The sequence below is a fragment of the Pseudopipra pipra genome, chromosome 25 (assembly GCF_036250125.1).
Source record: "Pseudopipra pipra isolate bDixPip1 chromosome 25, bDixPip1.hap1, whole genome shotgun sequence".
NCBI lineage: Eukaryota > Metazoa > Chordata > Aves > Passeriformes > Pipridae > Pseudopipra > Pseudopipra pipra.
Window position 1 is genome coordinate 1483513 of NC_087573.1, and position 22547 is coordinate 1506059.

Below are 22547 nucleotides of genomic sequence, written 5' to 3' on the forward strand. Positions count from 1 at the left end.
TGTCCTGGTGCCTTTTCCCTCCTCCCCTTTTCCTGTCCCAGCAGGATGGAGCAATCCCCTTGTGGGGACAACAGAGGTGACACCTCAGCTCTGTGCTATGCTGGGCACCTCCAGAAGCTGCTGAAGGTCCCTCCTTGTCACCAAATAATTTGTGGCCCTGTGGTACTGGGATGGAGCAAAGGGCACACTGCTGGGAGGAGGGAGCCCAGCTCCTCACCCACCATCGACAGAGCAGTAGGGGAAGGGACAACAGGATGGTGCCAGGACCAGGCTCAGCTTCAAACCCACCACCCTGTCAGCACTGCAGAGCAGTGGGGAGCTCATTCCCACCTCCTGGGCATCCCTGTGGATGCCTGGGAGCAGTGGGATGGAAACCAGAGACGAGGGTCACTTCAAAAGGGCCTTTCTAAAACATCCCCTTAAACGGAACAAAGCAGGTGACACAGCTGTGCCTCTCCCCTGAGAGGTGATTTCAAGCAGCACTTCCAGGAGATCACAGCTGGAATCTGCAGGAGATTCCCAGCCAGCTCACTAAGGGCAGGGACAGCAGCTCCCACATGTTTCAGAGCCAGCCCCTGGCACAGGGCACAGGGAGAACCCCCCAGCCACGGCCCACAGGGTGGGCAGGATCCCTCCTGCATCCCGGCTGGGAGCAGAGCTCTGTGCAGGCACTGCCTCTGCCCCACTCCCGGCCGTGCCAGCCTTACCGTGCTGCCACACCTTCCCTGCAGCTCCTGCCGGGAGTTCAGCCCCCAGCAGAGCACAGCTGGCCTTTCCCGTGCCCGTGCCCGTGCCCGGTGTGCCGTGCCCCCTGCCCAGGGGAATGGTGGAAGGGCCTCTCCCGCGCTGACATCCGGGGCCGTGTTCCCTCCCCACGAGCCCTCCCTGTGGTGAGCAGCTCCCAAACCCGACCCTTGGCCACCCCGGCGCCGCACAAACCTCTCCAGCACCTCCAGCCCTCGGAGTCTCCGTCCATCCCTCCAATCCCCTCCTCAATCCCACCACGGGCCAGGGGCTGCGAGGACGGAGCAGCCACAGCTGGCCCAGCCTACCTGCTGCCCGTGGGGAGGGCGGTGGGTCGGTGCCAAGGCCGGAGCCCCCGGCACTGGTGGGGAAGGAAGGGGGAGAAGCGTCGCTCGCCTCCGGGATCCTCCGGGATCCTCCGGGATCCTCCAGGATCCGCCGCGTCCGAGCGCGGCAGGAACAGCCCGGCTGATAAACGAGGGCTGAAACCTGAACCTGTAGGTTGGCTCCTTCCTATATAAACACACACACACCCCCGTGTGCGCTGCCTCTCACGCCACTCCCGCTGCTCCCGGCCACGCCAGGCGCTGCCAGCGCTCCGGCGGCACCGGCCGCGCTGCCCGAGCCCCCCTGCCGCCCGTCCTGGCCCCCCCTGGGCTGGCAGCGGCTCAAGGTGAAGCCCGACACTGGTTTGGGTCGTGCTCCAGGTGCATTTTAACTTCCCAGTTCAAAAACTTCAGGCAGTGGGAGCAGGCTGTGCACTTTGGGAAAGGGGGGAGGGACCCACAGGCGGGCACCGGATGGGCACCACCTTCCTGGCGATATGGGAACAACCCGGCAATGTGGGAAAAGCAAATAGTGCAGTTTTTAACCTCGTAAAACAGGCGGGAAGGGCTCAGCGCCTCCCGGGATCAGGTGACTTGGTCACCTGTGGTCATGGAAAACTTCCCCCTCACCCGGCAGTGATGGGAACTGAGGGCACCCAGGGCGGTGGGAGCCCGTTGCCATCCCGGTGGGACCCTCCACTCGCCAGGGACTCGCTGGCTGAGAGCCAGGCTGTGGCCACACTGTGCCACCCCAGGACTTCCTCGTGCCACTGCGGGACTTCCTGGGGTGGAAGGGCTTCCCATGCTTCCTCCAGCGGGTCAAAACACCCCGAAAGACAAACTCCTGCCCTGTTTTTCCCAGTTCTCCGGGCTCAGCCCAGAACTGGGGTGGCCACATACCAGGACAAAGGCTGGGCTCTGCTGCCGTGGCCATGTGGTGTGTCCTGCTCAGGGACACAGGGACAGTCCCAGGCATCGCCCATGGCAAAGGGGAGTCCCAAAACTGCTTCCCTGGCTGGGGTTGAAGCTGCTCCGTGGCAGGGAGAGGATCCCAGTGGGCACATCCGTGGGGTCCTCTCCATCCCGCAGCCACGTCTCTGCACTGGGGAGCTCGGGGGGGAGAAGGGGCAGTTCGTGTTCCCGGTGCTCCCGGGGCTGGATCTGGCCAAGGAGTCTCCCTGTGGGGTGTGGGGAGCCCCGCAGTGCTCGGAGCCAGCTCCCAGCTCCCCGCCCCGGTTGCACAAGTGGCCCTGGGGCGCACAAACAATCCCAGCCTGTTTACGAGCAGCAGCATCGGCCCAGCCACCTGCCTGCCGAGCTCCCGGCCCTGCCTGATCACGGGGAGGCACAGCAGGAGCTCCTGGGGCACCCCCTGCCATCCATTCCCCCCTGGGCAGGGCCACCAGCTGCCCCCAGAGCCCCTACGGACCCGGCACCACGGCGCAGGGCAGGGGGACCCTTCCCACGGGGCACCTGCACGGTGGGTCCAGCCCCTGCAGCCCCCTGACCCCCAGCATACCACGAGGGTAATTTGGAAGAGCAAATTTGCCTTTGGAGAGGCTGGATTGACTGGGGATGAGGGGGTGAGGCAGCCTCGGGCAGGGATTTCCTCCCCAGGGCCACCCCGAGGGACTTTGGCCCCCCGGGACAGCACCCACTTTGTGCCCTGTGAGCACTGGGCAGTGCTTGGGCACAGACAGTCCCCCTCTCCAGCTCCTCTGGTCACACCAACACGGCCCCACAGCAACCAAAATCATTTTCCAGCAACACACAAATCCCTGGGAATGGAGCAGAGACCACTGACGTGGTCCAGGCACAGAGTGAGATTTTGGGGGTCAGGGTTGAAGCTGAGGCTCCTCCTCGGGTGTTCTGAATCCAGCTCTTCTACTTAAGCACCTAGATGAGCCCACAGCCACCAAGTTGGCCTAAAAATGGATTTTTCTCTGCTTTGTTTAGCCTACAGAGAAGAAGGGACGGGGCCAAACCTGACAGGCTGTTCCCAGCCCTGGTTCCTGCACCATCAGAGCAAGGGAAGGAGCCTCCTCTGCCTGCCTGTGGGAGCTCAGAGGCTACAGGAGGGGCTGCTCTGTGCTCCCACCCTCACACACCGAGCTTTTGGGGAGCCACAGAGGGACCTTCCACCCCTGAGCGGGGGGTTCAGCCCCCCCCAGCACATCCCTGCTGCCCAGGGGGCCCCAGCACCGGGACATGGAGCATCTCCCCCCAAACAACCCCTGCCTGAACCCAAGGTCCTGCTTATCTGCAGCACAAGCATGTCTGGTGATAAGCCCAGGGATAAGATAAGGCCCTAGGCAGCCTCGCTGATACCACAAACCCTTCCTCCAGCCCTGCACCCCAAGGCTGAGGGGTGCAGCACACCCCAAACGCCCCCCCAGCACCCCCCTCCTACAACCTCTCACCTTGAGGAGCTTTAAAAGATTCATTACATTCCCCACTGCTTGCTGTTTCCAAATCAGACGAGCCACTTGATTCAGGGGAAAGGGGAAAAATTAATTTAACCCCCCTCCCCAAAAAAAAAAACCAGAAACACCAAAAACATGCAACAGAGCAAATGATTTGTCAGGAGAACCCTGGCAGCACGGGGGGCGAGGGGGGGCACCCCCAGCCCGGCGTCGTTAGGGCCGCCATAAAAACCGGAATTGCTGCTCATTGCTGCTCAGCCGAGCTGAAAGGAGAGCTGTGCCCAGGAAAACAAACCCCCGGGAGCGAGCAAGGGGCACGTGGACTTCACCCGGGGTTGGCACACGCACCTGAGCCTTCCTCTTCCTTTCTCCTCCTCCTCCTCCTCCTCGCTGCCTCTCACCACATTTGGGGCTGAGCATCCCCCGAGGGGTGACGGCACATCCCAGGGCAGGAGGATGGAAACTCACCCCGGGGAGGGCAGAGCAGCTCCCGGGGTCGCCCCAAAAGAGGGGCTCTGCCCTGGTGCCCGTCCCCTTCTCCTTCCCAGGTGTTACCCCATCTGTTCCCAGGATCTCCCCACGGGATCTGCCCGTGCGTGGGCATCCCCACCCCCGGCAGAGCCAGCCTGGCCTTTAAAATAGGAGGATTAAGGGAGAAAAAAAAAAAAAGACCAAAACACCCCCCTCCACGCGTGTTTGCCTCCCAGCATCCGTGCCAGGCTAAAAATACCTGGCACTCTCTGTTCCGCCGCGGGGTGGAGGGGGGTTGAACGGGATTGGAGGTCGGGAGAGGAGCGGGGCACCCGCTCGGTGGCACTGGGGGGACACGGGGTCAGGGTGGGGTGGCTGTTCCCCTGGGGCGGCGCGGGAGGAGGGCACGGGGGCCACGGGTCAGGCAAACGGGACCTTGCCTGGGGTGACCGTGCCAGCGGGGTGGCCGTGCCAGCGGGGACGAGCGGGGGCGAGGCAAGAGGAAATCCCCAAAGAGCCCCGGAGGCAGCGGGGCGGGTGCCAGGAGGGAGTGAAAGGCAGCGCTGAGAGGAGCCGGGGCAGGCTGCCAGGCTGGCACGGGCACTGCGGGCGCACGCCACCGCCCGGTGCCCCCAGTGCCACCCGCTGGGAGGGGACCAGGGCGGAGGAGACCCCTCTGCGGACATCCCGCCCCAGATCTCTCCATCCCGCTCGCAAGAGCCAGCACAGACCCCGCGGAGGGGCCGGGGCTCGGGGGGCCACCCTGGGGGGCTGCGGGGAGCGGCGCGGGGCAGGGGAAGCCCTCTGAAGCGCAGACGCGCCGCAGGACTGCTGCCTCATTAGAGAGCAATTACCGACTAATTATATGATGGCAACACCCAAACCCGATCAGGAAATGGGGCTGCTGGGTGCCAGGGAGGGCACGTGAGCACAGGCACACCCCCACACACAACCCCCCCCCCGAAACCTCGGGAGCTCTCTGGAACAGGGATGGGACACGTCAGACGGAGGCACAGGAGGTCACGGGCTCTAATTCCCACCGGGCTGGCTCCGTGCCTCAGTTTCCCTATTTAAGGCATCCTGCTCCCTGCCTCTGCCCCAGGGCATCCAACAGCACCCCAAAACCACCGACAGTGCCTCTACCTCGCTGAAGAGCACCCCCATCTCGCCAGCCCCATCCCACCACCCTCGCCCTGGCATCCCAGGATGCCCCCACGGGAATGGGAATTGGGGTCTGTTCTGCTCTGCTGCCCATGAGCACCCTCCTGGGAGCCTGAGCCTGCTCCCACCAGAGCCAGGGCTTGGTGGCACCTGGACAGGGGCCACCCTGTCACCCCAGGAACAGGACAGCCCTGCTTTGATCACCCCGGACCCCGTGAGCCTGTGCCAGGACACCTCCTGGGGGCAGGTGAACTTTACCCGCATAAATAACATTCCTGCCGGCTCCTGGTTATCTGTGGTGGGCCAGCGTGGGCCTGTCCACAGCCAGGGAGGCCACCAAGGACACTGGGGAAGGGGACAGATGGCTGGGAGCCAGTGGTCAGGGGCAGGAGCCAGACCATTCCCCTTGGCACCCATCCCTGTGCCCCGTGTCCCTCCCACACCGCCCATCCTGGGAGGCCCTCAGGGGGACAGGGGGACGTTTTGCCCCCGGAGCCCCCCCCGGCCACAGGGACAAGGTCACACCAATAACAGCTGGCAGGGAGGAGCTGCAGGAGGACGGGGAGAGCAGCACTGGCGGCTGGTGAAGGGGCTGGCATCTCCGGGCACACGGGGAGAGACGGGAAACGAGCTCTTTCCTCCCCTCCGGGAACTCATCACGGCGATTGCAGCGGAGTGTGGGAGCCCCGAGGCCCGGCAGTTTGCACGTAGCTCCCGAATCCCTCATCTCCCTGACAGGCGGGAGAGCAGCCGGAGCTCCGGGCGGCCCCGGGAAAGGTCACTGCCTTTGCACATCCGCAAAACAGGCGTTTAAAAACGACGACAAAAAAGGAGGGGGGGAAAAACAAAAATCCCCCTGTGCTCGTGTGGCAGAGCCGGCAAAGAACATTGGCCCAGCTGAGGAGCCAGGGAACACCCCCCCAGCCCCGGGACCCCCCCAGCCCCCCGGATCTGGCACACTGGCACCAGGCAGTTGGCTCCAAAACAATCCCACAGAGGCAGATTTCTATCTCCTGATTTGCCTGAGCTTTCTGGGCCCTGAGGGTGCAATCGCCTCTTCAAATTCTCCGGAAGAATAAAGGCTGGAAAATTAGTTTCAGTACATCGAGCAGGCGGCTGAGAGACGGGAGTTTGGGGGTCCTCCTGCCCCCCCTCGAGCATCACCCTGCAAAGGGGGAGCAGAGCTGAGCCCCTGGGGTGTGGGTCCTGGCTGTGGGACCCCTGAGGACATGGGGGACACGGGGAAAGGGATGGTGACTCCAGGGAGTGCGAGGACGTGGGTGAAAAGGAAGAGCAGGATGTGAAGTGGGAGCTGAGCTGCCCCTGGATCTGCTCTCGGTGTGTCAGGGATGCAGAGCTGCCCAATTCCAGCCATGGAATTCCAGCGTGGTCTGGCTGCCTCATCCTGCACCCGCCTGCTGGGTCCTGAGACACACAAAGTCACAACCCTGCCACTGCCAAAGGGTTTTCCACTGCTGGAAGTAGATCCCTGCACAGCCAGGGAGGAGGGGGATTCACCTCCTGTAACTGCAGAGCGGGACAGAGGTGGCAGAGCAGGATGGGATGAGACACTGGCACTGGGGAATGACGGTGCCGAGCTCACACTGAGCTGCAGCCGGGCCCATCCCCGTCATCCCCACGGAGCCCTTGGAACCCGCTCAGCCCTGGTTGCCATCAGCCCTGGATCCCTGGATCCCTGGCACCGCAGCACCCACCACCCACCACGGCTCAGTGCCCACTACGGAGGGTCCCAGACCTCCCACCCTGACCCTTCAAACCCTCCTGGGTGCCCAGCCCAGGCTGGGGGTGTGCGGCTGCCAGGGGCAGTGCCAGCGGGGTGGAGTTTTCCAGCTGTTTCCCCCGGGATGCTGTGCCCACCCCCCCATCCTCACCTGGCACGGAGCACAGTCCCCAGCACCCACCGCATGGCCCGGGCGTGCAGCAGCTCCATCCTGCAGGTGCCTGGGGATGAGGGATGAGCACAGGGCTCATCCCCCGGCTGCTGTGGGACCGGCCCAGCAGGGCTGGCAGGCGGCCGGTGCTGCCAGACTGGTCCTGGCTGTTCTGCCGGGAGCCCGACCCACGGCACAGCATTCCCGACTCTCCCGGACAGCCCAGGGAGAGGCCTCTCCCGCTCAGCCCAGCCGCTGACACCCGTGCCGGTGCTCCCACCGTGCCACAGAGGCATCCAGCAGCCACACACCCTCCCCAGCATGGTGCCCTTCCCTGGGTGCGAGGTCCAGGCCTCGGTGCCGCCGAGCTGCCGGAGCCGCTGCCGGCGTTACGTAAGGAATGCTGAGAGTGGAGCGCCGGCTCCGTGTTCCCGGTGGCTGCAGGCAGGAGGAGAGCAACAACAGCCTCTCGCTGCTCAGCAGGAACACACGGCCCTGCCGCCAGCGGCAGGAACACGGGTGCTGGAGCAGCGGGAGGATGAGGGAGGATGTGGGAAGGAGCAGGAGAATGCGGGAGGATTCTCTCTGCTCAGTCGCCGCCACGACAAGTCCAGTCCCAGTCCCCAGCTCCAGTCACCCAGGGATGTGGACACGAGCGTGGGGAGGGATGGTACAGGGGATGCTGAGCCCTCCTCGGCCGGATCCTGCCTCCCTGCTCTGAGAACAAAGGGCTGCGCTGAAAGGCTCCGGCGGCCGCGGAATCACCGGCGGGACTCGGGGGCTCGGAGCAGCTGCACAGCCACCACGTCCCCCAGCGCAGGGGTGGGAGCTCCTCTGATCCTCTGGGGCTCTGAGAAACCTCCAGGCTGCCCCAGTGTGCCAGGCTGGAGCAGCCGGGGAGACGGATTAGTGGGACACGGCCCGGGGGGATCATGGACACAGCACAGGGGAGGGATTGTGGACATGGCACGGGGGGATCACCAGCGTGCCCAGGGGGATCAGGAACATGGCACGGGGGGATCAGGAACATGGCACGGGGGGATCATGGAAATGGCACAGTAGGTTCACCAACATGCACAGGGGGATCATGGACACGGCCCAGAGGGATCATGGACATAGAACATCACCAACCCGCCGGCTGTTTGGAGAGGGGCATCTGTCACTAGGCAGCCACGCACACACAAAAGGCGTCTCATTATCCCCTAATTAGTGCCTTGCCGGCTCCTGCAATTAACACCCATGTGAGCGGCTGTTGTTGAGGTAAACAGAGGGTTAGAAGCACCCTGGAGAGCACGGGGGACCCTGGCAGGGTGCAGACCACCCATGGGCACACCCAGAGGGCAAGGAGACCCTCCTGCTGAGTCCAAAGGGTCCAACCAAACTCCCGAGCCCCCCTGGTTGCTCTGGGAGAGCTGGATGGGGCTGGACAGGGCCCTCTCAGCCTCAGTGAGAGTGTGGCAGTGGCAGGACCTTGCAAGGCTGGTGGCACTGCCCAGGGCATCCCAGAGCATCACCAGCACCACACAGCAGGGAGCATCCGTGCTCCACGGGGAGAGGGGGAGAGACTTTCATAGGATCATAGTTTGGGTCAGAAAGCACCTTAAAGACCATCTTGTTCCACCTACTGCCACGGGCAGGGACACCTTCCACTAGACCAACTCCTGTCCAACCTGGCCTGGAACACTTCCAGGGATGGGGCAGCCACAGCTTCTCCGGGCAACCTGTGCCAGGGCCTCACCACCCTCACAGGGAGGAACTTCATCCCAATATCCCACCTAACCCTGCCCTCTGGCCGTGGGAAGCCATTCCCCCTTGTCCTGTCACTCCAGGCCCCTGTCCAAGTCCCTCTCCAGCTCTCCTGGAGCCCCTTTAGGCACTGGAAGGGGCTCTAAGGTCCCTTCAGGCCGAACACCCCCAGCTCCCTCAGCCTGCCTCCAGAGCAGAGCTGTTCCAGCCCTTGGAGCACCTCCGTGACCTCTGGACTCGCTCCAGCAGCTCCACTTTCTCCCAAAAATCAGCCCATGACTCAGGAGCAGCTGGGGTTGGACTCCAGGCTGCAGGTCCTGCCCCAGAGGTGGCCAAGCCACACGTCCTGGTGCCCAGCCCACGCTGGCCAGGTGTTTATCCCAGTCCTCTCCCTTGGAAACATCAAAGGAGTCGCCCAGGTCTTAAATGGCCTTTCTCTGCCTGACCCAGAAACAGGGATCAAGAGCTGCCTCATCCCTTAATTGAGAAGTTGGTGACTTTGAATCTTTATTAAAGAGCTTTAGCGAATTCACAGATTAAGGGCACAACCGGCCACTGCCACCATCCAACCTGATTCCCTGGATCCAACCTGATTCCCTGCATGCCAGGGCCGGAGCCACCTCACCCCGCAGCCGCTGCTGGGGAGCCCTCACCGGGCTCCAAACAGGCTTGGAATGGGCTCCCTGTGCTGCTGCTACCGAGTGAAAACTGAAACCAAACCCAATCCACGCTGAAAAACAACAGCCTGCCTGCACTGAACGACCCATTCCCAGGGCGTTTTCCAGCTTGGGATGGTGGAAGGAGCAGGCAGGGCTGGGGGGTGGGACACAACACACATCCCCCCTCCCTCTCTCTGCAGGTTTCCGTCTGCCTGTGCCACATGCAGGGGGCTGCTCTCCCGCAGCACCAGGAAAACAGGGATGTTTGGGAGCAGAGGGCTGGCGGGGCACGAGGCACCCACCTCCCCGTGGGGCAGCGGGCAGGGGCTGCCTGAGGAGCAGGACTTCCCTGGGTCGGTGTAGGGCTGAGAATCCCGGGGAGGAAGGAGGCTGGAGAGGAGACAGCACATTCCTCGACGCACTGTTCCTGCCCGCTGCGGATTATCATGTTTCCAGCTAAGGAAAACAGGAGTGGGGGATGCTACTACCGACGCCCGGGAGAGAGAGAGGAGCCGCGGCGGAGCCGGGGCCGCGCTTTCCCTGCCAGCCCGCAAAGCCGGCCAGGAGAAATCCCCGGCCCGGCTGAGTCCCGGGGGCACAGATGGAGCAGGAGACAACCCACGGCCCTGCCCGGCTGCGGCGGGTTCAAAAGGCCTCGGGGGGATTAAACCCCTCGCTGCCCATCTGGGGTGGTGTTTGTGCCCGATGCCAGGCCTGGCTGCGGGGCGGGGGTGTGAACACACACGTGGGAAAACACACACAGTGAAAACACACACACACACACAGTGAAAACACACACACACAGTGAAAACACACACACACAGGCACGGTGACCCACGGCCAGGGCGATGCTGGTGTCCCCTCCCCACGGCAGGGAGCAGCCACTGGTCACGGTCACAGTCACTGGTGCCCTCACAGCAGTTGGCACCCAGCACAGCCGCCTCGCCCCGGCAGTGCCAGCCATGGAGCTCACCCTCCTGCCCATCCCTCCTCTCCCTCATCCTCGCCAGCCCAGCGGCTGCTCCCGCCTGTTTCTATGGGAACTCAGCAGGAAAACACGGTTCCCAGCAAGGCCAGCGCCGGCCCGGTGCCAGGCGTCACCCTGTCACCGCATCTGCCAGGGGGGACCCCTGTGCCAGGCCCTGCCCAGGAAGCCAGGGACCCCTCCCCATAGCCCCTCTCCCTGACTGATGGGGCACTGGAGGCCCAGTGCAGCAGGAAGGGGTCCAGGGCCTGCCGAGGTCCCCGGCGTGGGCTGGGGGTGCAGAGGCTGCTCCCCTGGCAGGCTCTGCCCAGGGCACACACAGCCAGGCCGGAGGGGCCTGGCCTTGTGCTTCCCATGGGATTTTTAGCAGATGCCCAGGAATTCTAATGCCTCGGCCACCTCCTCCTCTCTGGGAGTCCTAATCCTGGCTCTGGGTCCCTGAGGGGGTGGCTCGGGGTGGGTGACAGCACTGGGTGTCCCCAAAGCCACAGCGCTGCCAGGGAGGAGGGAAAGAGCTCCCTTGGGAAGCCTCGTCCTCCCTCGGCAGAGCGAAGGGGACAAGAGGGACCAGCACAGGTTGGAGCAGGACAGGAGCTCTCCTTCCCGATGAGGTAATGCCAGCGGGGCTCAGGGGAGGGAACGGGAGCAGCCACACGCACACGGAACCCGGTGAGCGCACACGTGAGCACACGCGTGTGCGCGGCCCTGCACCGCGGGACGAGCCGGGGGCTCGGAGCTGGGGATGCAGAGTGGGATGCACGATGGGATTCGCAACGGGATGCGCCGTGGGATGCACAGGGGGGATGCACAGCGGGGATGCAAACGCTCCTGACGCGCAGAAGTGGGAGAAGCCGCCGGGTGCTGCCGATTCCGGCTGCAGAGCCGCGCGGCGCCGCAGCCTCGCCTGCCCGGGGGGACCATTCCCGCAGCAAATGCCACCCCGGCTCCCTCCGCTCCCGGCCTCCCTGCTCCCCTCCTCACCCCGGGATGGCCACGCACACCCCCCTTTTGCAGCTCCCCTCTCACCTCCCCGCACGCAGGGATTACGGAGCGGCTCCCGCGGCCATCTGGAGCGGGGGCTCGGCCCCCCCTGCACCCAAGGGACCGCGGCACGTCACGGGGGGATGGCGGGGCCAGGTGGATCACACCGAGCACGGGACTCAGCCCTCCCACTCCGCAGCCCTCGGAGGGTGGCAAAGACCCCGCACAGAGGTGATGGAGGGGCCGTCCCCCCTCCCATCGTGCACGGGGGTCCCGCGGCCGGCACTGGGGTCCCCCCCGAGCCCCGCGGGAGGGCGGCCGGTCCAGCCCCTTCCGCTGGGGTTTAATAGACTCGTGGCGTATTAACATGCCCCATCATGTGATGAATCAGCCCCTGTTCCCTCAGATCTCGCAGCGGCGCAACAAAGCTGCGATTGAGGGCTCAGGGCAGCGGCTGCGGCTCGCGCGTCTCCGGCACCGCCAGACACCCGGGGCAGGGGGGCCCGGGAGCCCCGCACGGCGCAGCAGCGCAGCCCTTCCTCCCCACCGAGGAGGAGGAGGAGGACGGCTCTGCGCTCTCGGCAGGCAGCGAGACGAGCCGCGAAGCCAAGGGAAGGTCTCGGATCCCCGGGAAGCGCCAGACGCGACATCTCGGCTCCATCCATCACATCCCGTCCCGTGCCCGCAGCAAAGTGCCCGGCGCGGGGGTCCGGCCGCGCACGCGGGGCTGGGGGGTCTGGCCCATCCGAGCCCCCCCCCGGCACCAGCCCGAGGTTTGGGGGTGATAAAACAGTGCCCCAAGGGACGGGTCCTGTCCAAACACTGTTCTGCCCGTGTGTGGAGCCGGGTCCAAGCCTGGGGGGTCTCAGCCTGAGGGGTCCAAACCGAGGGGGTCCCAGCCCGCAGCTGGGGGGGTCCGGGGGCACAAACCAGCACGCAGCACACAAACACGCGGCGGGGACAGCTCGGGGGGGTCCCCACTTCCCACCGAAAGCTCGACAGGAGGAGCAGGGGGTGCAGGGGGACCCTGGGGGGCGCAGGGGGTGCTGACCCCCACGGCGCACCCTGCTCTGCCCACGGGGCCGGAGCACAGACACCCCCCTTTTCCCAAGAGAGCCCCCCCTGCCCAGCTCGCTCCCCCCCACGCGATGAGGGGATGCGCTGCCGCTCCGCGCCCCCCCTGCAGCGCCCGGGAGGAGGAGGAGGAGGAGGAAGAGGAGGAGGAGGAGGAAGGAAGGGAGCCGCGCCGGAGGCACTCACCGTGCGGGGCGGGCAGCGGCCGGTCCCCCCGCGCTGCCTACGGGCGCAGCATCCTCCCGGCCACCCCGAGCCCGAGCCGGAGCGGGAGCCGGAGCCGCAGCCGGAGCTGGGCATGCTCGGGGGCCACCGAGCGGCACGTGACGCCGGGCTGGCACCGAGCACGGCGGGGGGGCCGCGCCGCCCCCACCGCCCCCCGCCTCAGCATCCCCCCGGGGGACAGCACAGACCCCCCCTGTGCCCCACCGGGGGGACCCGCGACCCCGCGAGGGGGGCTGGACCACGCTCCCCCCACCCCCGCACACACCCCCCCCCCTGCTTCCCTGGGGAGCAGCCGGGATCGCGCTCCCCCTCCCCGCGGCACCCCGGAATCAGGGGGACAGCCTGGAACACACTCCCCTCTGCACCCCGGAGTCGGGGGGGCAGCTGGGATCGTGCTGCCCCCACATCCCAGCACTGAGGGGGCAGCCAGAAGAGATCCTCCCCTCCCTGAGTCCCATCATCAGGGGGACAGCCAGGACTGTGCACCCTCTGCATCTCAACAGGGGGACAGCCTGGATCACGCTCCCCTCTGCACCCCAGCATCTCCTGGGACAGCCTGGACCATGCTCCCTCCCCACATCCCAGAACGGAGGGAGCAGCCGGGACTGCACATCCCACTGCATCCCTGGGGAAGCAGCCGGGCCCCTGTTTCCCCCTCCATCCTGCATCCCTTGGGACAGGGAAGCTCATTTGTTCCCAGCCACATCGTGGAACCCTCTGCAGTGGGTCAGGCAGCAATTCCAGACTCTGCATCCCAGGATTGCTGCCTGCAGGGAGAGGATGCAGAGGATGGGCAGCAAGAGAGCTCCCAACAGCCACTGCACCCCTGGAGCACAAAGGCCACCCCTCGCTCCCCCGGGCCCTGCTGAGGGCCAGTGATGGCACAGATGGGGCTGGCAGGGCCTTCCCCAACCCTGCTCAGGCCCCCAGCCCCGGCCTGGTGGCAGGGTGGCTCCCAGAGCTGGGCACAGAGGCACTGGGACTGCAGATAGCAGCCCTACAGCAATGGCACCGTGCCCTGATCCATGGCACTGCCCTACTTCTGCCTGTCAGAGCTGGGGCTAGGTTTGAGGTGGAAAAGATCCCTTTTACCAGCAGTGCTTCCCATGGAAGCACCTGGACAGGGCTCAGGGATTGGGTGCTGCCCTTCCACGCTCCGGGCTGGCACAGGTGGGAGGGAGCCCAGCATCACGTGGAGCCGGTGGTTCCCTTATCCACAGCTGGGCCCTGGCACCGCCGTGCCAGCCCCAGCACCATCTCTGGGGCACAGGGGCCACCACTTGGTCCCCTAAGCTGTGATGGCTCAGGTGGGGCTGGCAGGACCCTTCTCCAGCCCTGATCCAGTGGCAGCCCCGCTCCCTGCTCCATTCCCAGGAGCTGTGGTGCTCAGGGAAGGTGATCTCTGCCCAGGGGGAGCAGGGCAGACGTGCTGCAGGCACACAAGGCTCCAACCCGAGCAGGAGGGTCACAGGGCAGCCCCAGCCCCACTCCGGGCCACGGCTGTGGCTGCACGATCCGAGCACGGGGCTGGCTCAAGGACACCTTGTCTCTGCTCCCAGATTAGACTGGATAATCCCGGTGCTTTGCTCCAGCCCCCAGCCCGCCGACTCGGGATCTTTGCTCTCGCCGGGTTTACGGCCGTCTGGGCACACAGGGGAACCTCCGGCAGCCAGATAGGGACGGGCCCGAAGATCCTGCCTGGAACCCCCCAGCCGGAGCACAGCCCGCAGCTCGGCCTGTCTAGACACCACATCACCCCGCCAGGGCCCGGCTCCGGCACTGCAGGCAAGGAGGGGGCAAGAGGGAATGGGAGACAACCCTCCAGGATGAACCAGGAGCAGCCCCTGGGGCGGGATCCTCCCTGGGTTACGCTCGGCACAGCCAGCACAGCCTGCTCCGTGCTCTGCCCCGGGCAGGGAGTGCCCCGGGGACCCCCGGCGTCACCCACCCCCTCCCAGAGCTGCAGGGCCCCCCAGAAAGCCCCCCCGGGCTCCGGGGGATGTTCCCCCGAGGGATGACGTGGGATGGGGGGCCGGCTGGTTCGCCCACACCCCCCTGGAGCTCCCAGAGCCCTCAGAGGAGAGTTTTGCATCTGGAACAGGGACTCGGCACAGGAGCGTGGGCAGGGACAGGGTGGGATTCACCTGCCAGGGCAGCCCCAGGGGTAGGACAGACCCTAAAGCCGGGTCTGGGCCCTGCTAAGCCCTGCAAAGACCAGCCCAGGTAATCCCTGCAAGGACCAGCCTCCTCCCGGGATGCAAAGGTTCTCGGGAGCAGGAGGCAGAAGCTTCTCCCCCCCAGGCCCTTCCCACTTACTTGATGAAGTAGAGGCCCCCGTGCATCGTGGTGTCCACCTCCCAGCCTCGGGGCAGCCCTGCAAGGACAGGGCAGAGCCAGGGGTCACCCTCCCTCACCCCACACTGCCCTCCCTGCCAGCCCTGCTGGGGGCTGGGGGCTGCACTGCAGCAATGCCCAGTGTCCCACTGAGGCTTCCCTTCACTGGGGGGCACCCACAGAGGGACCCCCCCGGGAAAGGCAGCACTGGAGAAGGGCAGGAGTGTGTGGGCAGGGAGCTGAGCTGATCATGACCCTCGTGGGGTGCTGTGTCCTGCTGTGATGACTCTCACACGCTCACACTGCAGTTCTAAAGCCGTTTGTGTCCCCTCCCCATTGCCAACAGGTCTCAGAGGCCACAGGGAGCCTCTGTAGAAGGCAAAAGCCCCCCCCAGGAATCTGGAAACCCCATGCTGGAGATGCAGCATCACCTCCCACATCACTCCAAGTGCCCCCAGCCCTCCCCAGCACACAGCAGCTCCCGCTGGCTCAGCTTTTTGGGGTCTCCCATTGCATTTCTGGAGGGTTTCACTCCACACCTCCAGCTCCTGGTCACCCCAGGCCCATCCCTTACCAGCACAGGAGAAGTGCCCACTCTGGATGGAGTAGCCCGTGCCGGGGTGCACCCAGCTCGTGGACTTGGTGTCGTCGCTGTGGGAGGGAAGGAGAAGGGTTGTCAGCACCCAGGGGGGCCCAGGAGCCCCCTCCCACCACCAGGGAAGGGTCTTTGCAACACAGGTGACTCTTCCAGCCAAAGGAATGTAAGGACTGGATTTTAGGGCCAGAGAGGGCTGCATCCACCAGGGTGGGACAGCCCCAAAAAGAGAGAAGTGGGGGGAAAGCAGAGGCAACCGTGCCGCAGGAAAGCAGCCCCATGCAGAGCTCTGCAGAGGAGGAGGGACCCCTTGCTTCCACCCCAAACTAAGCCCTGCGCCCCCTGCAGCCCCCCAGCCACACACCCCGCTCCCCACACCCCTAAAATGTCACCCCATCCCCACCCCACCCCACCCCACCCCACCCCATCCCACCCCACCCCGGTGCCGGGCGGGACGTACTCGATGAAGAAGACGCGCCCGTCCCCGCACACGCCGTAGGTCCACCTGCCCGGCAGGTCCAGCCAGTCGATGTCATCCCCCATGGGGGTGGCACTGGGGGGCTCGGGAGCGGGGCGGCTCCGGGCTGGGACAGTGCCCGGCTCGGGAAGCGCCAAACGACTCCCAGCCCGTCTCCCCAGGAGCGAACACTTGCTCGGCTCAGACCTTCCACCCAGGCTCTGTTTGCTGCAAATAACCCAGGAGGGAGGGAAAAGGGAAAAAAAAAAAATTCCCAACCAGCCCCATGGAGTTTAACCCCCTCGGAGCCGGGCTGCCACCCTGCCTGCGAGGAGCAGAGGGCACCCTCCCAGCTCTCCTGATGACTCTGCAGGGCCAGCCCGTCACAGCTTCCTCCACTGCCTACTCGGGGTAATTACCATCCATTAACTCAAGGTGAGTAATTATGGAGTCGTTACTTCCCTCTCCTGTTCATTTTAAACAATGTCAGATTCTTCTGCCCCGTCTGATCTGGCGGCCAAGCCGTATGTAGGGCACCCTGATGATTATCTGCGGCACTTTGGGAGCTGCCCGGTGGGTATTTTCTCTCTGCCGGTCCTTAGCCGGCAATTAAACGTCTTTCAAGGGGAAAGGTGGGGTCTGGGAGGCACCGGGGCTGCTGAATGAAAGAGGCAATTGCCCTCCTGCCTCAGCGGCGCCTTTGCAAAGCTCCTCGTGGCACCAGGAGGAAGAGGCTGGTTCAGGAGGGGCCTGAGAGCGAAAAAGAAGGAGCTGGTTTCCAAAGGAGGGAGGAATCAGAATCGGAAAGGTTGGGAGGTCCAAGGTCAGGTTCAACCTTTGCCCGAGCACCACCACGGGCACTGAAGCACATATGGCAGAGGAAGGGGCTTGTCCTGCTGAGCTGAAGCTCAGTCCCCACATCAGAGCAGCTCCCTGCCAGGATTTGGGGAAACCAGTTCCCCGAAAGCTTTTCCTGCACTTCTTTGAAGCACTGGGTGAGAAAAACACGTCTGGTTAGTCCCGGGGAGCCCATTGGGAGAGCACCCCACGGGACCCTGGTGATGCCACAGTGCTGGGCTTTGGCTCCCCCGGAGAAGCTCCTTTCCCTGGGAGAAGCCTGGCTGCAAATCCACGGGGCCGAGCTGCCGAGCTGCCATCCTGCCCCTGGACGTGAGCACGTGCTCAGCCCCCCACACCTGCAGATTCACAGCATGACTCACCAGGAGCATTTTGGAAGGTGGACTGGGCTGGGTTTGGGCTGACTGGGGCTGGCCCCGGTCCAGGGTCACAGCAGGGAGTCACCACCCTTATCTTGTGACCATCCCTGAACCCACTGCTGAGCAAACCTCAGCCAGCACCCCACTAACCCCCCCGGCCACGGGAGCTCCCGATGTGCCCCGGGATTGGGGAGGTCACGGAATCACCCCAGGGAGAGGCTTCTGCTTCCACCCCACCTCTGCTCCATAGGGGCCACGCTCCAGAGCCAACCCACAGCCAAGGAATCCCATGGGCAAACCTCAGGAGCACACCAGCAGCTCCCTGTGGTGCTGCTCCGTCCCAGGGCAGCGCCAAACCCGTGGAAGAATCTCCCACATCCACCTTTGGCATCGTGGTTTTCGAGGAGTCTCCAGAGCCAGCCCTGGCCAGAGATGGTTTGTGGCACGTTGGGCTCAGGGCAGGGATGGTTTGATAAAGTCAGACACAGCAGGAGGCTGTTCCTGAGCTGCCCTAATCCTATCTCGGTGCTGGGGAGGCTCTGTGGGGATAACCACAGAGTTCCTGGGATTTGGCACTGCAGGGATAACCACGGAGTTCCTGGGATATGGCACTGCAGGGATAACCACAGAGTTCCTGGGATTTGGCACTGCAGGGATAACCACGGAGTTCCTGGGATATGGCACTGCAGGGATAACCACGGAGCTCCTGGGATATGGCACTGCAGGGATAACCACGGAGCTCCTGGGATATGGCACTGCAGGGATAACCATGGAGTTCTGGGATATGGCACTGCAGGGATAACCATGGAGTTCTGGGATATGGCACTGCAGGGATAACCATGGAGTTCCTGGGATATGGCACTGCAGGGATAACCATGGAGTTCCTGGGATTTGGCACTGCAGGGATAACCATGGAGCTCCTGGGATATGGCACTGCAGGGATAACCATGGAGTTCCTGGGAACACTGGCTCCTCTGGCCCCCCTGCCCCTGCAGTGGCTCGGGGTTGGGGTTTTCTTCACAGAATCATGGAATGTCCTGAGCTGGAGGGGACCCACGAGGATCAAAGTCCAACTCCTGGCCCTGCACAGGACACCCCAAAATCCCACCCTGTCCCTGAGGGCGTTGTCCAAACCCTCCTGGAGCTCTGGCAGCTTTGGGGCTGCCCTGGGGAGCCTGCTCAGTGCCCCACCACCCTCTGGGGGAAGAACCTTCTCCAGAACCCAATATTTTGTCCCTGTAGTGCTGTGTCAGGAGCTCCCTGTGCCCCGTCCTCACCTTCCAGCCCAGGGCTAAACCTCTGCAATTACCCAGAGTGTCCTCCCAGGTACCTCCAGGGAATGTGGGATCAGGGGCCATTCCAGGTGAGTTCATCTGATCCTGAAAGATTTCCTTCCTTCTCTAGTAACCCCCAGGGAGGGATGCATTTCCCTGACCATGCATATTCCCAGAGTCCCCCTCACTTGTCCATGGGAATTACTGGGAATGGACTCACCAGACACATTGGGAAGGAGGAGTGATTCACGCTGAGGTTCTTGGAGGGCTTTGTAGGGCCTTCAGCCAACAGCCCCGAGCAGCTCCAGGCTCTCTCCTGCCAGGTAAATAAATCAGCTTTTATTGCTTTCCACGAGGGAATTTTTTCTCCCCCTATTTCCTTCTATCTTAATCCAATGGAAATTCAAAGGGGAAATACCAGTGGGGCTTTTTGTTTTCATTTGGTTTAAAGTCCTTTTAAAAGCTGCCTGTTCCCAAACAGCCAGGTTGGGGAGGAACGGGGACAGCAAGAGGCACTCACCGAGGCTTTCCTTGCGAAACCACTCCCGGATTCCCTGTTCCTGAAGATTCCAGGGAGGCTCCCACAGGACTGGGCACCACCACCTCTCCCTGTGTGCCGTGTCCTTCCTTTAGCAGGGATATGGGGGAATCCCAGAACGGTTTGGGTGGGAAGGGACCCTAAAGCTCATCTCATTCCACCCCCTGCCATGGGCAGGGACACCTTCCAGTGGACCAGGTTGCTCCAAGCCCCGTCCAACCTGGCCTTGGACACAGACGCTGGTTTGGGCAGGATTTTGCTCCCAAAGTTCCTGGAGCAGCCACCTCCTCCTCCTCCATCCCCACAGCGCCGAGCCTTTGCCCGGGGCCGCGGTGGGACCACGTGGAGAACAAAGGGCGGAGGGAGCGAAACACGCGGAAAAAGGGAGGGAAACACGCGGAAAAAGGGCCGTGCGGGGTGACAGGGCACGGCTGTGACCCGGCTGCGGGCAGGGAGGACACCCGGTGACCTCCCTGCCAGGGCAGCACACCCGGCCGGGGACGTTTCCTGCCGGAGCCCCGCGGGTCAGGCAGCAGGAATGTCACCAAACCGGGCGCTCCTGCGCACAAAGGGAGGGTTGTTGCTCTCGCCTTGGATTTGCCCATCCCAGAGCTCATCCAGGGCAAGGCGGAGGAGCACCTGGGAGGGTGGGAGGGACGGGGGGACAGCCAGGGACACCCTCAGCGGGGTGGTGGCCCCGCCAGCGTCGCTGGCTGCGCGTCCCCTCTGCCGCACAGTTCTGGCACCATCTCCTGGACAAAAACGTCCCAGGAATAACGCCGGGAATGCAGCTCCGGGATGGGGGCGTGGAGGGAGGCAGGTGCTTCAGCCGAGCCCAACTGATGCTCCCTGAGATGTGCGTTGTCCCCCTCCCCACCACAGAATCATGGAATGGTTTGGGAGGGACATTAAAGATCTCCCAGTGCCACCTCATTCCATGGGCAGGGACACCTTCCACTGGCCCAGGTTGCTCCAGCCTGGCCTTGGACACTTCCAGGGATGGGGCAGCCGGCTTTTCTTGGCGCTCTGTGCCAGGGCCTTGCCACCCTCACCAGACCACGGCCTGACCCTGTAACTTCCCACTGTCCTCTCCTCCCTCCACACTCATCCCATCCACCCGCTCCGAGGTCCCAGCCGGGCACCCACCTGGGGGCACAACCCCACCCCCCCACGGTGCCCCACAATCCCGGGATCTCTGCTCCCTCCTGGCTTTCCCAGAGCCCAGGGGTGACCCGGTGGAAGAGCTGCTCAGCACAAGCACTCCTTGCCGGGGGGCTGCTCATAATCTGCTGGACGGTGCCAGGGAGCGCTGGGGGCTGCTCCTTCCCGGCTGGAACGCCAGAGCCCAGACACCCGGACTGGGAGCAGATGTTTAACAGCCTCTTATCACCAGTAACCCCAGTAACACGTTTACCAGCAGGCACAGCAACCCAGCGCTCCCACATCCAGCCCGGCACTCCAAAGCCTGGTTTCCATAGCTCCCGGAATCCGGCGTGGAGAGATGCCAGCAAAACATCCCTCCCGCTCCGGAGCCGGAGTCTTTTTAACCTGCCCCTGCTTCCCCCTCTGCCAGAACCTTGTTTCACCTCAGACCTGGCCTAAATTACCTCAGGAACACGGAACAGCCCGGACCCAGACGTGGGGAGCGTGACAAGGAACGGGAAGAGGTGCTGAATCCAAATGTCCCGCTGGGTCTTTGTTTCTTCCCAGCACAAAGGCCTTTCTCTTCCCAGAGACCTGGGCCTGTATCCCAGTATCCCAATGTCCTGGCTGCTGGCTCCAAGGGCTGTGCTTTGCATGCAGAAAGGGGATGGTTGGCACTGGTTTTCCATTCCTGATGAGGTCCCTTTTCTCTTGGGATGGGGAAGGAAGCTGGGATGAGGAGGAAAGCAGGGATGGAAAAGAAAGCAGGGATGAGGAAGGAAGCAGGGATGAGGAAGGAAGAAGGGATGAAGAAGGAAGCAGGGATGGAGAAGGAAGTAGGGATGGAGAAGGAAGCAGGGATGAGGAAGGAAGCAGGGATGAAGAAGGAAGCAGGGATGGAGAAGGAAGCAGGGATGGAGAAGGAAGCAGGGATGAGGAAGAAAGCAGGGATGAGGAAGGAAGCAGGGGTGAGGAAGGAAGCAGGGGTGAGGAAGGAAGCAGGGGTGAGGAAGGAAGCAGGGGTGAGGAAGGAAGCAGGGGTGAGGAAGGAAGCAGGGATGGGGAAGGAAGCAGGGATGGAGAAGGAAGCAGGGATGAGGAAGGAAGCAGGGATGAGGAAGGAAGCAGGGATGAGGAAGGAAGCAGGGATGAGGAAGGAAGCAGGGATGAAGAAGGAAGCAGGGATGGAGAAGAAAGCAGGGATGGAGAAGGAAGCAGGGATGAGGAAGGAAGCAGGGATGAGGAAGGAAGCAGGGATGGAGAAGGAAGCAGGGATGGAGAAGGAAGCAGGTTGGTGCTTCCCACAGGCCACGGAGCAGCTCACACTGGGCTCTCCAGAGCAGTTTAAACACGCTGCTTCCACCACCCAAATCCCACAGACCCATCCAGCATCAGAGCCTTGTTTTCCAAGCAGGACCTTTCTTGGCTCTGGAGCATCAGTGGCAGGTGCCTTCCCTGCACAGGTGTTTAGGCTTGGCTAAAGGTACAACTCCAGCTGCATCCAGCAGGAATTTATCCCCAGCAGCTTCCCTGCACTACCTGGTGGGCAATTGCAAGCCAGGTTTGTCTTGGAATCAGTGTATTGTGCCGAGAAAAACCTCCTTTGGCACAGCTGCTGGGACATTCCGAGCCCATCCTGCCAGAGCCAGATGCTCCACACAGCACATTCCCGCAGCCAGGGATTTCGCTGGATTAAAGAAAGCAGGTTTAGATGGGATATTAGGGAGAAATTCCCCCTGTGAGGGGGGTGAGGGGCCAGAATGGATTCCCCAGAGAAGCTGGAGGGGTGGGGAAGACAGTTCCTGCATAAGCAAAATGCCAACGTGCCATCCCAAAAATCTGACGGGTACGGAAAGCAAGGCCCATCCAAGGGGCAGATAAAGGGGATAAAGCCAGGGGTTTATCCCAGCATTCCCCAGGGGGCACGTGGATGCTCCTCATGGCTCTGGCACTTTATACCCTCCAGACTAATGCACAGCTTTATCCCTCCCCGAACACTGGAATAAACCTGGCATTAAATCCCAGTTGGGGCCCGTGAGGCCGCACAGCTGGAATGCTGGGCTCTCCCTGGAATCCCTCCTGGAGCCACTCAGTGTCTCTGCCTCCTGAAGAACCTGGTTCCTGGGGGGTCAAAGCAGCTCCCCAGGAGCACCAACGTGCAGAACTCCCGAGTCCCTTTGGAGAAGGAGGAGCAGCAGAGCGGGAATAATCCTCCTCCAGCATGGATAGATCAGCTGAACTCCAACTGCTGAGGGGAGGAAGGAGCCCCAGCAGGGTTCCCGTGTTCCAGAAGGCATCTGGA

General features: G+C 63.5%; 1 protein-coding gene across 13 annotated transcripts in view; it reads right to left on the reverse strand.

Annotated features, from left to right (window-relative positions):
* The window catches only part of PLEKHA6 (pleckstrin homology domain containing A6), a 46176-nt gene extending 30530 nt beyond the window's left edge, over window positions 1–15646 (reverse strand). For 5 of the 13 annotated variants that reach the window (XM_064636141.1, XM_064636131.1, XM_064636126.1 and 2 more), the window contains exons 1-2: window positions 15596–15643; window positions 15004–15061 (exon numbers count right to left, since the gene is read on the reverse strand). In XM_064636141.1, the coding sequence (XP_064492211.1) occupies window positions 15004–15029 (26 nt within the window). In that variant the 5' untranslated portion in view covers window positions 15030–15061; window positions 15596–15643. Of the gene's footprint in view, window positions 1–1052; window positions 1178–11433; window positions 11651–12648; window positions 12757–15003; window positions 15062–15595 lie in introns of those variants that run through there. The other 8 variants (XM_064636132.1, XM_064636128.1, XM_064636123.1 and 5 more) reach the window with 7 other exon arrangements.
* Between the last annotated feature and the right edge of the window lie 6901 nt (window positions 15647–22547).